The 16,162-nt window shown below is 36.4% G+C and overlaps 1 protein-coding gene across 2 annotated transcripts in view; it reads left to right on the forward strand.

Moving 5' to 3' along the window:
• The window catches only part of DIAPH2 (diaphanous related formin 2), a 223,844-nt gene that overhangs the window by 32,450 nt on the left and 175,232 nt on the right, over positions 1–16,162 (forward strand). Inside the window, exons 6-18 of one of the 2 annotated variants that reach the window (XM_086619412.1) lie at positions 864–1,003; positions 1,390–1,464; positions 1,551–1,620; positions 2,863–2,999; positions 4,166–4,274; positions 5,848–5,958; positions 6,972–7,090; positions 8,042–8,158; positions 9,289–9,407; positions 10,825–10,889; positions 12,115–12,219; positions 14,669–14,807; positions 14,850–15,385. In XM_086619412.1, the coding sequence (XP_086475538.1) occupies positions 864–1,003; positions 1,390–1,464; positions 1,551–1,620; positions 2,863–2,999; positions 4,166–4,274; positions 5,848–5,958; positions 6,972–7,090; positions 8,042–8,158; positions 9,289–9,407; positions 10,825–10,889; positions 12,115–12,219; positions 14,669–14,807; positions 14,850–15,385 (1,842 nt within the window). Of the gene's footprint in view, positions 1–863; positions 1,004–1,389; positions 1,465–1,550; positions 1,621–2,862; positions 3,000–4,165; positions 4,275–5,847; positions 5,959–6,971; positions 7,091–8,041; positions 8,159–9,288; positions 9,408–10,824; positions 10,890–12,114; positions 12,220–14,668; positions 15,386–16,162 lie in introns of both variants that reach the window. The other variant, XM_086619411.1, reaches the window with a different exon arrangement.

The following is a 16,162-nucleotide window of genomic DNA, read 5'->3' on the forward strand; positions in this document are numbered from 1 at the left end:
TTCTGCAACTTGTCAGAGCTATACTAAAGATTAGTTGCACCCTTTGGTAAAATGTTGTATATTGTTCATGGTTTTGAATACTACAGGTCCAAAAACCTGATTGTCAAGCATTTCAATACTGAAATACATTGTAGGTAGTCAGTCTTCTGTAATGACACTTCAGCAGGGAAATGAGCTCTCTGTCAAATCTTCCATGTGATTCTTTTGTAGCAAACATGATCCTCTAGAGACCTCTATTAGTGGCCAAACATGGAATTATGGTACAGCAAGAAGTCAAGTCATGTATTTGCATAATTTTGAAAACGCTGATTTAACAGTTGGTGGATATTAACTCCTTTTCAAAGTAATTTTCAGTGGCTTATCTTCTTCCTTTCTTTTGAAGAATAGAGAACTAATTTGAGAGTCAGGATATGTCCATAGTGATAATGCACAGTTTTTTTAAAACAGAAGATGGGTAAAGTGGGAATGATCAGAAAAGCTTAATAACATGTGGGGGGGGTTTATGTCTCTGTGTTTGTGGTTGTTTCTGCTACAGTGTTGTGAAGGAGATGTTAAATAAGGGTGTGTAGCAGTTAAACATGTTAATACAGCTGAATGATGGAATTAAATTTTTATATTGAAGATATAGTACATGCACTTTATTCAAAGAAGTGAAGAAGATTCCAGAAAAACATTTACTCTTGTGATGCAAAACCTAAACTATTAAACACTTAGGACAAATGGAAGTTGTCGGGTGTCTTTAATAGTTGTACAGGGAAAACAGTGATTTTAAAATTCGTGTGGAAATACTTGCCTTACGTGTTATCGTGTGAACGCTACTGTGATCGATAAAACATTAAGCTGCATTCTGTCTTCTGTGATAGGGTGGACTGAAAAACAGCAAGCATGAATGCACACTGTCCTCACAAGAATATATTCATGAATTGCGATCTGGAATTTCAGAGGAAAAGCTTCTTAATTGTCTAGAGTCTTTGAGAGTGTCTCTAACTAGCAATCCAGTCAGGTAAGTAATTATTTCTGCTGTAGTTTTCATCATGCTGTTTTTGCTTAGCGATAAAGAATAGTGGTGGTTTTGTGTGTTCTTTTTCTTTTTCTTTTTAAATCAGAGTAATAGTGCTAATACTTGTTTGCACAAGAAAGTAGTTCTCAGCACACTGGAAAAGGATGTTTGCAACTGTCTGCAGTATCTTCTCATCTTTCAAAGTGGTTCTCAGCAACTTCTGGTTGTTGGAACTAAGCATTTGTTTTAATGGTTGATCAGGTCTTCCTGGGAAATGAGACTTTAAGCAGTGTCTATGAAGAGATGTAGAAGCAGTGTTGTAGACATAACTTTGCAGGTTTTACATTTGATTAAGAAATAATTAAAAGCGTTTTTCTTCGTTTTTCCAGCTGGGTTAACAATTTTGGACATGAAGGTCTTGGACTTTTGTTGGATGTCTTGGAAAAGCTTCTGGACAAGAAACAGTAAGGACTCGGATCATTCGAAGGGAGAGGTGGGGGAGCTTGTGAAGATTGTTTGTACTTATATTATTTTCCTCTTCCCTTTCAAGGCAAGAAAGTATTGATAAGAAGAATCAACATAAACTCATCCAGTGCCTCAAAGCATTTATGAACAATAAGGTAAGAAATAGTTTAAATTCAGATACTTCTAGCATGATTAGTTTTTGTGGACTTCAAGATCTATCTAGTGTGTTGAATCTCAGAAAAGGAAGGAGGGCTTGTATATCCCGTGTCAGCTGATGCTTTGGAAATGTAGGTTGTAACTTAGTGTAACTTTTTGTTGAGAGTCTTGTTCATAAAACTTATGAATATACATTTTGTCTTAGTTTCATTAAGTATAATTGATTTTTGAAAGTCAAATACTTGGCAAACAGAGGGTGATAGTATGGATTTAAGTAAGTGAATTAGGAAATTAATTGCTTGTGAAATTGAAAGGTAAATATTATTTCTAAATTCTGGTTTCAATACATGATTGTTTTTGTTAATATAATGTACTGTTCACCTGATTTTTAAATTAAGTATCATTTAATATCTTTTTAGCTATATTTTTGAGATGGTAGGTAGTGGGTAAAGGATAAAACTTTCATCTAGTTTAAGTTGTATCTTGTTTCTAACATGGGTTACTCGTGTTCACAAAGTAACATCGCTCTTAACAGATATAAATGTGCATTAAAATTACTTTTAACTATTGTTACTTAGTTCTGTAAGTGATATTTTACTGAAGTCTAACTGATGAAGTGGGAAAAGTAAACTTAAATGGTCTCATGCTTCCCTTCGCTATTCCTGCACTTACAGTGTGACTTCAAGCAATTAGATATCAGGTTTACCAACTATCCTGTAGTTAATGAAAATGAAAAAGAAAAAATAATTTTTTTTTAATAAATGCCAATGTTTAAGTTTTTCAATTTATTTGTGCAGAAAGTGAAATAGAATATACAATAAAGAGAAGATAGTTGTTTCAAAAAAGAATTTCAACCTCTGTTGGTCATGGTGTGCAAAATATTCTTTCAACTTGCTGGGAGCTGTTACAGTGGGGGGGAATGAATTTTTGGTACTGTTGTGGTGTTTCAGATACAGAAAACAAGAACCGGTTTGTCTTTTGGTGGATACCTGATTTTACAGGATGAGGTATCTTCCTTAGGATCTGACTCACTTCCTTAGGAGAAAACCTCAAATGTAGGATTGGGAAGACTGATGTGTGTCCGCAGGCCGGTAATAGCCAGTAGGTTTTAGGTGAATGTTGCCAGACTTCATATGGAGAGGGATGTGTGTGTGTATTCCTAAAGATCTAAAGCCCAAAGATGATGATGAGTATTCAAAGCAAATGCCATCTTCTCACTGTAAGCTTTTTGTTTCTTTAAGTACGGATTGCAAAGGTTTCTAGGAGATGAAAGAAGTCTCTTGCTGTTATCAAGAGCAATTGATCCAAAGCAACCACACATGATGACTGAAACAGTGAAAATACTTTCTGCTATCTGCATTGTTGGAGAGGAAAATATGTAAGTAAGATATTGAAACTTTTTTTTTTTGCATGCTCATGAGTTGTCAGTTTGGACACAAGTGAGAAAAGTTGTCAGTGAAACAAATGTAACCTGTTAAGTCTTTACTTGTTTAATATAGTTTAAATGAAAAGGGCCTTCCACCTGTTCTGATGCATTAATCCAGTATAAAATCAGACAAAAGCAGATGAGCAGAGATCTACAAACTGTGGCTTAAGTGGAAGGTCTGAAAGGACTATGATTGCTTACTGTAGAGAAGACTTAGTGAGCCATAACTGTTCATAACTTATATTTCAGCGACTACTTATTTCATATGTCTCCAATGAGTATGGTCAGGAATTGTGAACTTTTAATTGCCACAAGGAAAGCTGTCAGATTTAAAGACAGTTTAGAACAATGTGTGTTAGCATGGGGTGGTGCTGAGCCTATTGTCGTGGGGAGGATTGGAATTGGGACATCTTCCCTGAGGAGCGGAGATGAATTTACTATGTTTGAAAATTACTGGTTTGACACCATATGTTAAGATTTTTCATTATTTTAGAAGATAATATTAATAACATAGAAATAAATATATTTATGGATTTTATTAAAATATCACTTCTATCTGCACATAACAAAATTGACAGGAGCAAAAAGTTTACATTTATACCTGAAGTTTTGAGTAGTTATGGAGTTATGTAGCACATGTCCATGAGTTTGTTATAACAGATGATCAGTTGACATGTGTTTGCTTTGAATTTCTGAGTGTCTTAGTTTATTAAAGGTTAACAATGGCAAACTGTATGTCTGGTGTGCAATAAGTAGATGAAACCATTTTGATTTCTGAAAAGACAATTAGAATTCCCAGATGTCAAACATGTCAGCTAGTACCTAGTACACAGTCTTGCAAAGGTAGTGATTTTTTTTTTCTTTCCCTTCATTGCTTGTTTCTTAGCTGAATGTCACAATAATTTAGACATTTAATCCCCTTGTTTTTAATTCAACCTCACTCTTGTAGATGTTGTAATCCTTGGTTCTTGGTTTGTTTTGAACTTCATATAGATAAGTGTAGATAATGCATTCAGATTCCCTGTCAGTGCTTGAGTTTTGTAAATAGGAGACTTAGGTGTCTTTAAAATGAGGATGTAGACAGTGGTATGCTTTCTGACAGTTTATCTTTCTCTTAGTCTGGACAAGCTTTTAGGTGCTATAACAACTGCTGCTGAAAGGCACAATAGGGAACGTTTTTCCCAGATTGTTGAAGGACTGGAAAACCATGAATTTCTTCAACTGCAGGTGGGTTTACTTTTTCATATGCTTGCTATTAATTCAGAAATAATGTCCTACATCACATGTTCATTGCTGCTTCTGTGTCAGTGGATAGACTTTTTCTTCTCTGTGTACACCAGAATAGCCCAAGAGTTTTGTTTGCTGTTAGAATTCAGGCTTTTTAAATTACCTTTTTTTTTGTATCTGTGAGTTTTTGCATAGAGACTAAGTGGCTGAATATCATACTAAAGGATGACTTTGTCTTATTTCCTTCTCGTAATACAGTATTTATACATTGTATTGCTAAGCTGCCATGGCTGAAAGATACAGAGAAGTAGAACACAGGCAGGGCAGGTATACCTGCATGCATTGTGTGTCTTTTTCTATTTTTAGATCATATATGTGTCAGCTATAGTTGTCTTAATGCTATGTTTACCATCAGTAGCTCTTGTTTCCGAGCTGATGAATTAATGGTGTTCAATGTTTCTTTAAGTGACATTCTGTTCTTAACAGTGCTATCACAAAAGAATTCATTTTTGTCTCCCACTTTATGACCTTGTTGATTTAAAACAGAGAAAACCAATCACACAACACTGTTCCCCCCCATCCCCCTCGAAACCTCGCTTAGACGTCAGTAAAGGTACAATTGCAAGACTCATTAAGTTGTTTCTGACAAAATCATTCTTTACTTGCAATGTATTAGCACAAGCCATTAAGCCAGAGTCTCTTCTGGCAAAAGCAATCACAGCAGATGGCACCTCTTCTCTCTATTAATTTCAGATTGGACATGTACTTTGGCTTGTTAAGTCATGTCATAGTAGTAAAATAACAAGAATCATTCAAGCGAGCGTGATGATACTACATTATCTGAAGATGCAGCTATATAAAGGGAGCGCCTTTGAAAGCGTGTTTTAATAGAAATTTAAGACTCCATAAGGTGTTCCATTAAAACTAAATAGCGAATGTAATTAAAAGAGGAAGGGTGCTTTTATCTGACTTTTTCTCTGCAGCTATTGATTTTTATTTATTTATTTTTTTCCTACTCTAATACTACTTCTTTTTGCAGTTAACATCTTTTACCAAACTTAGTATTTCCCTGGAGCCTCATTTTAGTCTTTTAACGTGGATCAGCACTTGGCGTTATGCTATTGTCTACCTGTTTTAAAGCAAATCAATTAAAGTGCACAGCTGTTCAATTAAAGCATTAGCCAGCATCCTGAGACTTAAGGCATTTTGCAAAAGTGCTGTGCCGGCGTAGAAAAGACACCTGGTGATGTGAATTATTTCCTGTATGGATGTTTTTGGGGTGTTTTTTTTATTTGTTTGTTTGTTATTTTAAATTTTCTATTACTTTAAAACCTGGTTATTTTCAAATTGGTGAATACTGAGAAGAAAGAGAAGGAGTTGTATGTAGTGTGGGAATAACTTTCTGAAATAGAGTATGATCCCTTAGTGGTACAGAGCACTATTTGATATTGCTTAAATTAACCAAAGTCTACTTCTTGACATATAGTTTTATGATTAAACTGAAATAGTCAAAGACAGTCTTTATTTTCATCCTATACATACTAAAAGTTTTCACTTATATTTCCAATAACAGGTAGCATGTATGCAGCTCATCAATGCCCTTGTTACATCTCCAGAAGATCTTGATTTCAGGATACACCTGAGAAATGAGTTTTTACGTTGTGGCCTGAAGAAAATATTGCCTGTAAGTCATTTGTCTTATAGGAGTTGATCACAGTCAACTGCTTCAGTGTTGAAGATAACCAAGTTATTTTACTGAGAATAGCAGATGTGAAAGATTTGGGGTGGGGAACGCCACACCTGGAAAGGACTATCAATCCAAATCTGTTTTCATTCTGCATAGTTGCAAATTTAGGCTGTCGTTATTTTTGTAAACCAGAACGGGAGTTGAAACTAGTCAATACGTTAGAAATTAAATTAGGGTGATCAAATTTATTATAATGAGCTCAAAGCATCCGATGCAGTAAAAGTGAATCTGGCTGTGGAACCAATCTTCGATTAACTTTCTTTGTATATCCTGTTCCTATGGTTTTCTGTGAAATTTGTTTTTCTTTAATCTGCTTTCTGAAAATGCATTTGGAGTGTTTCAGGAGAAATCAAATTGATTACTTCGTTCACTTTGAGACTGCATGTCTTCATGCAGCTACACAGAAGCATGCCTTTATGGGTAGTTTTGTATGAATATTTGTGATTTTGGGGTAGATTTATAGCTCTTAACCATGAAACTATTCTGGTGCTTACACCAAAAATATGTATAATTAAGCTACTCAACTTCTCACCAAAGATGCGAGAAATTAAAGAATCCTGCTTTTATTTGTCTGAAGAGAAATTTATGCTGCTATAACTTTTAAGATACAAAGTTTTGAATTGTCAACATTTGTCAGGAATAAAAATCTTCAGTTTTTAACACAGATTTGAAACTGTTACTGGTGTATGTATGTTAATTTTTCTTAGGGTTTCTCAGCTTGGTTAGAAAGCTTCATGTTTGTTCTGCAGCCCATACTGTCTGTTTGCTGATACTGTGCCTTAATTTTTCTCAGCTGTGCAATTATATTAAAAAAAAACAGGCACTGAGTTAGAGCTTACTCCTGTTCCAAAGGTTCATGTGTTATATTTTGTCATGATATAATCTTTGAAGGGGGGGAGTTTTTGCTTTAAAAAAGGTAAAATTAAGATATACTATGCCTTGAAAAATAGGGCTTGAAAGATAAGGATAATGAGGAGCTCGATATTCAGCTGAAAGTGTTTGATGAGAACAAAGAAGACGACTTAATTGAACTGTCACATCGTCTCAATGATATCAGAGCTGAAATGGAATATCCTTTATAGAAATGGTGTTATAACTTGTTGCATCATTTAATAACTTTATTAAATGTAAGTTAGAATGCTCTACGTGCAGTTTATTTATCACAGTTGTGTATCTTACCGGGGACTTTCTCAAGCAGATGTCTTTCACTTCTTTTTTGTTAAAAACTTATTTAGAAAATAAATACTTTGCATTTCAAATGCGTCATTGGGAACTGAAGTAATTTTTCATAAGTAACATTTACTAAGCTAGACTCTGGCTTGTAATACTTGAAGATATCAAATTACACCTGTGAAGAAATGAGTTCAAAGAAAAATGAGTTTTGATATCTAAGTTGGAACAAAGTTTCCAGTAGTTTCTGAAGCACCGAAGATGCATGCCGTCTCTGGTTGTGAAGAAGCAGTAAACTGAAAGTTACCTGAGTTGAGAATGGTTGCGTGCAGTTTTTAAGAGTAGTAGCTGGTACGTGAGAAGCAGAGGAAGGTAGATGGAATCAGTAAGAGGCATATAAAATCACTAAGTAGTAATGTTGCGTTACAGAAGAGGTAATTACAGGTAACTCTCTTCTTTAAGAAATTAAAATGAGTGACTAGTGTGTATTTGCCGGTCACCTGGCTCACTTCAGAATGAAAATGAAAACTTTGTGTGAAATACGTTTACAGGATTCCATGATAGTAAGTATGTAGTATGGTTTTTCTGAGTAGTAATGAAACACAGCTCAATTATTAAACAGGGGGCAGTTTCTGTGGATAGTCTTGGTGGAAAAAGGATATTCACTAATAAGAATAGTAGCTTTTGTGTTGACAAGTTTTATTTGAACAATATGAACACCATGTCAGGAACTGGGTTTGGAGTGGGGTGGGTTTTTTGTTGTGTAGTACAGTTTTTTGTCTTTTTTGTTTGGTTGGTTTTTAAATTATTATTTTGTTAAGTCCTCACATTTCCTTAACAATGTTTGCACTGATGTGAATGAAGTATTTCATCTGCTGTATAATATGTTGAAAGATACTTCCTCTGAAAATTATTTCCTGTCAATTCTCCAACATTTCCTTCTCATCAGGAGTGATTACTATGTCCGGTAAGTGTCAGCTATCAGGTGTGGTGGTGGGGGTTTTTTTGTTGTTTTTGTTGTTGTTTTCTTGTTGTTTTTTTTGAGTGTGTAGGGGGAAGAATAGAAATCAAGACCGTGGTAAACCGAGTAGCTCATAATCATGCATGAGTAGTTGCTCTGTAACTGGTTTGTTATTTGTCTTTCTGCTCGATGTTAGTATTGAAAACATCTTCTTAAATATAATAATGCTTATTTCAAAGACTTGAACCTTACTCTAACGCTCTCATCCCAAAATCTCCAAACTTGTTGAGCACTTTTTCCTTTATTCAAGTTTGATAATTTAATGACTTCAAAGAACTTGAAAGTTAATTGTGCAGCTCATAGAAAACACTCCCAGAGTGCCTTATGTCTTGTCTTTTCAATTTCAACTTCACTTATGTGCACCTCATAGTGTCTTAGCAGTATCAAAGTACAACATACAAAATCTTGTTTTAAGAAGTAATTTTTTGTTGTTGTTGTAAAGGAATGATAAAAAGAATTTATATGCAAGAGGATAAAATTAAGAAGTAAAATATAACCTGAGAAAGCTTCAATTTATATATATTGTTTTTTAATTTGAAAGTTTGGAGTATCATCATTTAGGTTTGAGGGTTTCCTACTTTGTGAGCTCAGTGATATGTGAAATTGAGATGTAATACTTTGCACTGGTAAGAACTAATAATTTCGAGTACAGAATCCTCTAATCTTAGAGGTTCCTGGTGTTGTTGTGTAGAGATGTATATTAAGTAATTAAGTTAATAATTAACTCATTTTCTAAGTGATTGAATACTGGCACTTTTGCCAGTGATGGAATTCACTGTGTTCAGAATATGCTAAATAATTCTTGCAGCATATATTGAAAATACTAAAGACGTAGTTTGATTATTGTCTGGCAAAGGATAAATGAAAAGTGCACAATTTTCTGTGAGTCCAGAACTTCAGATAGCCTTCTGAGAAACTGGCGACTGATTTAGTGACCAAAGTACAAACAAGACTTTTAACTTGATCCTTTTACTGGCAGTTGTGTGATTCATATATTAGGAGTTGCCCCTTTTCCCCCTCCGTGTTGCATAAATGATTGTTCATGTTCTTATCTTGTAAAATGTTTTCTTTGATAGACCTCAGTATTACAAGATAATAGAAGAATGCGTATCACAGATAGTATTGCACTGCAGTGGCATGGACCCAGATTTTAAATGCAGAGGAAGAATGGATGTGGATTTTACTCATCTTGTTGGTTTGTATACTATGACCAATTTTACCTTCTTTTACTGAAGTTCATGTTTTTCTTTGTATGCTTCTGTCTAAACTTAAATTGACACTGAAATTTTTCAGTTTTCTGTAAGTATGCATGTAAGCTACAGGTGTTCTTGTGGAGAAGGCCAGATTAAGCTCTGCACCCTTCAATAAAATGGCACTGATGAAGTTTCCTTCTTCAAATTTGTCTTGACATATATCTGAATACGGTAGTCCTAATAAGCAAAAATTGCTTATTCATAAATCCTGTGAATTTCAGATCTGTGACAAATATAAAAAATTACATTAGTGTTCATTATCAGTGGGTTTATAATCGTTATATGGTTCATTCTAAGATTATTTTCTGTAGTATTTTCCAAGTATTTGAGGTTACTTTAAGGTAAACTAATCAGTTGAAGCGTTGAGAGACTGTGGATGTTCATGGCATGGGAAAGAAGCAGTTGAATAAATACTATATCATTGAAATGGCAGTTAGCAGCATTTAGAAATGTTGTTTTATGCTTTTTTGAAGATTGGTGGGAAAATTGTATTCTCAAAATACAAGGGCATCTCTGGAGTAAATATTTCTTAGGGGGAAGTAATTGCTGCTGGAGAACACCTTCATTTGGGAAAACCATTTGGTGATGTGACAAACGGAGCATAGAAAGGATGTTGAACAGATTGACTTTTTTTTGGGGTGGGGGTGGGAATTGCTTTCTGAAAGATACCCTGCATATCTAAGAAATATTTCTACATTTTCTATTCACTTGTGACTCTAGGAACGTGATCACTTGATCTTACATTAAGATCTTGCTTCACCTTGCCTTCTGTTTCCACTGACCTGCCAGTTTTAGGGATAACTGTTTTGTTTCTCTATGCCAATTCCTACCTATAACATTTAGAGTTTTATAATGCATGAAAAGTAAATAGAAGTACTTTTTGCCATTGTTGAGTGAAGAAATCTGTGCTTCACAGTCTGTCCAAATTCTCCTTGCCTACAAAATAATTTTACTGAAATAAGGAAATATTTGGGTTTGGATTCCTAATCTGGAAAGGATGCTTTCTGGTTTGAAACCTCAGAAGTAGCTGTTAGTTCATACTTAATGTGAAATACTTTTTTTCTTATTTCGTAGTAGATTCATATAAAAGAGAAGAGCATGCAAACTCACATCTGTCAGACTGAACAACTATAATGATTCATCTTCAGATTTTAATCATGTGTCCTCACCACTTTTTTTAGAAATTTGGCTCATCAAAATAATTCACCAAATTTTAGGTCAGATCAACCTAATAATTCATTGTATTTTTTGTCTATTGCTTTGTGTCATGGAATCATAGAGTAATTTATGGTTGGAAGGCACCTCGGAGCTGTGATATGTTTTACCTGACTTGTGTGTGATATTTTATTTAAATTCTAGATGCATGTGTGGACAAAGCTAAAGTAGAAGAGAGTGAAAAGAAAGCAGCAGAATTTTCCAGAAAGGTAAGTCTTAATCATCACTCTTAAGGTACGGAACAGAAACCTGACAGGAACACAGTAGGCTTATTTCCCAGCAGAAGCTTAGTGAAACGGGGAAATAGTGTATCTCACAGGCAGGATGTTCTTTCACATTTAATAGCTCTGTGGGTTTTGGGTTTTTCTGTGTGTGTGTGTGCAAGGCTCAGATTCAGCTTGCTGCTCGTCTGCTTTTGAATTCAGAGTGTTAGCTGTACGTATCTTCAGTTGTATTCTTCTGCTGTAGATAACTGATGGGAAAAATTTCACTTTTTGCTGTTTTGTCCTGAAATACTTTGTCATAGTTGAATACCTAAAGTGCAGGTATATACTTAAAAATAAAATGAAGTGAGGAAAATATTCAAGGCTCCTAATACCATGTTGTTGTGTATTAAAAGCATTCAAAATTTTTATTTTTGCTGCTCTGGTCTAAGAAGCCTTTTGCGGGTCAAAAGTCAGTACGTGTTATGGAACATGATGATGACAAATTTCAGATGAAGGGTTGAATGAAGTCATTAGCTTGTGTCTCTTCAATGTGAAATGTGGGTGTGTTACTAACAGAAGTTACATTGGCTGAGCTTGATAGAAAGCTAATTGTTGTGATGCTTCCCTGGCAGAGTTATTTATCATAATCTGCTTTGTTAGTGGCAGTCAACACATGTTCCTGCTAGTGATAACTTGTTTGTCCTGTGCAATAATGAAGAACAGAAGCTTTTAAAGATGCTAATAATCTGCTCAGCCTAGCAAACTGTGGTAGGATGAAAATTTCCCACAATCATGTTGTAAACTAGACTTCTGTTTTATATGGAGACATCAAGACGCGCTGGCTTATTTGGATACCTCCTTTCTCACATTACTTTATGGATGACACTGCTGAAGCTGCATGCATCTCTCTTCAGATTTAAGCTTGCTGCATGAGACGTGTACTCGAGTTCAGTCTGAGACGTCTGCAGTGTTCTGTTGGGGGGGAAAAGTCTGTCAAACTTAAAACTGCTAAGTAGCTGAATCTGAGTGGTTCTGTGTCATGATTTATTGATAAAAGAAATTACATGTTACTAGAAGAACACATATTGGAAAAATTCTTTTTTTTGAGAGTTAAAAGTGCATCTATTGCTCTAGTTGTGATACTGTTCAAAGAATTCCTGAAAATATATTATCTAGTGGATGTGAACGGACAAACACTTCTGAATTTGTTGATCATTAATCATTACAGTTTGATGAAGAGTTCACAGCTCGACAAGAGGCACAAGCAGAGCTTCAGAAAAGAGAAGAGAAAATCAAAGAACTTGAAACAGAAATCAAACAGCTACGAACCCAGGTAATAAAACTAAAGCACAATAAGTTTCACAGTTGAATTTTTTTTTTAAACATTGGAAAAAAGTTGTCCTGGAATATATTGTCTTTATGGAGTTGCAAATGTATGTTATAGTTGTATTGATTTGTTTTTAAGCCAGCATAAAGTACTAAAGATAGTATATGGAGGTAACATTTTTCTAATAGTGGTATATTCAACACCTGTCACAGATAATTGTTTTATTGAGGAAAAAAATTTCTGTAGGCTATGAAAAGTTAGAATCCAGCCTGACCTTTTTTCCTTCAAGTATTTGTTTATGTTTTAACATGACTACTTCTGTATGTTTTGCACAAAGTGTTTGTTTTGGAAGGCCTTTTGCTTGAATTGCAAAGGTACAAATCATGATAGCTGTATGGGCACAGTATACATACCTTTCAGCACATACAGGCAATTGATAACATCTTTTTTTTTTTTAACTCTGGATATCAGACTGCGTAGCCATTTCTGAAATGAATATTAAACTAGCTTTATACAGTCTCATAGGTAAATAAAACAAAGTGCAAGTCTTCATGGAAGGTGAAGGTAATAGTTAGTTTCAGCAAAGCTGATTTTACCTGCATTAGGTTTCTCATAAATTGTGCTCACAAGCACAAAAACCGTATCTTCAGGTGATCTGTCCAGGTTCACTTGTGAAGCAGAGATGACAAGGAATGATGCTTGTTGAGCCCTCGCAAGGTCTCTTGGGTTCCTTTTATTTACTGACAATGAATTGGGTTTTAGACAGGTCTTTTATACCCTTTCGGAACCAACAGATACTATGGTTTGACGTTTTTGCCTCAGCCTGACTTATTTCCTACTCCCTCACTGCTAGGCAAGGTCCACCCATTGACTTTTTTCCTTAGTGTGGATATCTCAATGCCTATAATTTCACTTTCTATGTGAGTAATAAGAGGAAGGAGAGCATGTAATGTACTATAACTTGGTTGCCATCATCCTGCTTTCAGGATGCTGGTCTTCTGCTGAGAAGTTGTCTGTGCTGTAGCCTTATCATAGCACTGACCTTCTCATCTCAACGTTACATTGCATTTGACAGTTGGGTTGCTGTTCGTTGTCATTGTGTCCTTTGCTGTCAATACAAGTCACTGTTGTACCCTGTGGTACAGGGTGTTTCTTATTTTGTTTTCACTCACAGAGGTTTCTGTTCTTACTTCGTTCTTACGAATTTTAATGTTTGTTGCAAGACAATGTTACAGGGAAATCTGACAGTCTGTTTTAATGAGTTTTCTGCCAACTGTTGCATTATAACTTGTGTAGTAGTTTGTGTGCCAAAGAAACACAAGCCTGTACAAAGCCAAAAATTTATTTTTAGTCTAATTAATTATTAATACTGTTACATTGATTCTAACACAGTTCAGATTATCCAGACATTACAGCTCATTCACAATAATGGTACAATTAAAAGCAATGTACAGGGAGTTTCTAGTATCTGTGCCTTTTTTCTTGTAGTGTTAATGCTCCCCCTACAATGTATTGTGGCACTTATTTTTAGATGCACTGATTTCTCTCAGCTTGATTTTTTTTTTTTGACAGACTTGCTTCCTTTAAACTAGAAACATTAAATAATTGTATAGGGAAATAGTATGCAAATCAGATTAAGTGAGCAGCCTATATTACATAATAATTTCATAATAAAAAAGTAGAGGAAATGGAATGTGAATTTGTATGGCAATTTGTGCATAGCTCCTGATCTTGCTTTTTAATAGACAGTCTTGAAGGACAAAAATCTGTAAGGAATTTGTGCTAGGCTAGGATCATGTTATCGCTACAGAAACCTCTCTGAGGGTTTAACATGCTGCTGTTTCTCTTCATTGTTCCTTTTACAACTTATTAGAATGGATATTGTCATTGCTCTTTCTTCCTATCACTACAGAAACAACTGCAGACAGACTTAAAAGAAAGCATGACTGTTTTTCTACCTTTCCAAACCCCCCCTGCCCCCACAAGATGTCGGGATAGTTATGAACAACTGTGGTCCCATAACCTTTGCACTGCAATAGCTGCTTCGGTGATTGCTGTGGAAAATTTTGCACCACCAGATTACTGCTTTTAAAATTTGGCATGATTATTGCCATCTCTGCCCCAGCTTGCTGGGATATCCTAAGTGGGATAAATGTTTTGTGCATTGGTAAGAAATAAAATGCTCTTCTGTTCACTTAAATGTTACTGCTACTATTAAATTTTCTGTAAAATGGAAACAATTTGTTTTTATAAAAATGCTAGGTTCTTCAGTTTACTTGGCAGTTTTATGGTGCGTGGTATAATCTATTGTTATTGCTTCTCATTTAAATAGTAGAATGGTTGCATTTCTTCCTTTCTTGAGGTGCTGTTGACTTCAAGGCTTCCTGATTGGTTCAACTTCATATTAATCTCCTCCCCTCCCTGATGAAAAGATTTCATTTTTTTTATGTTTCAGGGCCCAGGCCTGGCAAGTAAACTGACAGAAGTAGCACCATTACCTCCAGCCCTACCAAGTGAGAATGTGCCACCACCTCCAGCGCCTCTTCTACCTGGTGGAGCAATACCTCCTCCTCCTCCACTGCCTCCACTACCTGGTGGAGCAGCACCCCCTCCAGCGCCTCCTCTACCTGGTGGAGCAATACCTCCCCCTCCTCCTCCAGCTCCTCCGCTGCCTGGTGGAGCAGTGCCACCTCCAGCTCCTCCGCTACCTGGTGGAGCAATACCACCTCCAGCTCCTCCGCTACCTGGTGGGGCAATACCACCTCCAGCTCCTCCGCTACCTGGTGGGGCAGTACCACCTCCAGCTCCTCCACTACCTGGTGGGGCAGTACCACCTCCAGCTCCTCCGCTACCTGGTGGGGCAGTACCACCTCCAGCTCCTCCGCTACCTGGTGGGGCAGTACCACCTCCAGCTCCTCCGCTACCTGGTGGGGCAGTACCACCTCCAGCTCCTCCGCTACCTGGTGGAGCAATACCACCTCCTCCACCTCCGCTACCTGGTGGAGCAGCGCCACCTCCTCCACCACTGCCTTTTGGTGGGCCTCCGATGCCACCAGCTCTTGGAGGTGTTCCTTTTGCTCCTTTTCCGGTGATACCAGCATTACCACATGGGATGAAGGAGAAGAAAAAGTATAAGCTAGAAGTCTCAATGAAGAGAATCAACTGGTCAAAGGTACTACAATATTTGTTTTTATTCCCATCAATGAAAAATGACTCTTGAGGAAGAAGGAGGTAATTGACCAGGGTTTACATTAGGTTGTTATGAGTACTCATGAAGTTTGGGGAATTCATTCCAGTCTTTATCCAAAATATTTTGGATGCAGTGATTGTGGTTCAGTTGGTATTGGTTTTCAAAACCACTTTATGCTGTGGAGTAAGCTGAGAGTGTTTAATGCTGCCAAGAGCCCATATGGGATTACTGGGTTTTAGCACAGGGGAAATGAATGGAGTATGATCGGTGGGTGAAGGCTCACGGAATTTCATGGTTCTGCAGAGAGTTTCTTGTATTGTTGGTCAATGTGAAAGCAGAGAGGAAGTGTGCTGACTCAAATGAAAAGATGAGGCACTGTTCTGCTACGGCAGTGAACATGACCGTGGCTTTGCGTTAAGCTGCGTACGTATATCCGAACCATTAGGAATGATTCTAAAGCAAACGTAGGTAACAGCGTGCTATTTCATGTAGGAACCGTCTCGTGTTTGTGAAGTCTAACATAGCTCTGAGTTCAGAGAATGCTGGTGTCCGTGCTGTAATGGTATCTGTAGGTTATTAATCTGAGAGGTTTATTAGTTGTAAATGAGTAATGTGCCAGGGCAGGTGTGTGGCCACTGGGAGGAGCTACGGGACCACTCGAGTGAAATGTTTGGGCACCAGTAACTTCCATGAGCTGCTGCAGAGTCTTAACATGGTTATATTCAATCAAATTTCATTTTTTAAAACATCTTACAATAT

The sequence above is a fragment of the Tauraco erythrolophus genome, chromosome 13 (genome assembly GCF_009769465.1).
Source record: "Tauraco erythrolophus isolate bTauEry1 chromosome 13, bTauEry1.pri, whole genome shotgun sequence".
NCBI lineage: Eukaryota > Metazoa > Chordata > Aves > Musophagiformes > Musophagidae > Tauraco > Tauraco erythrolophus.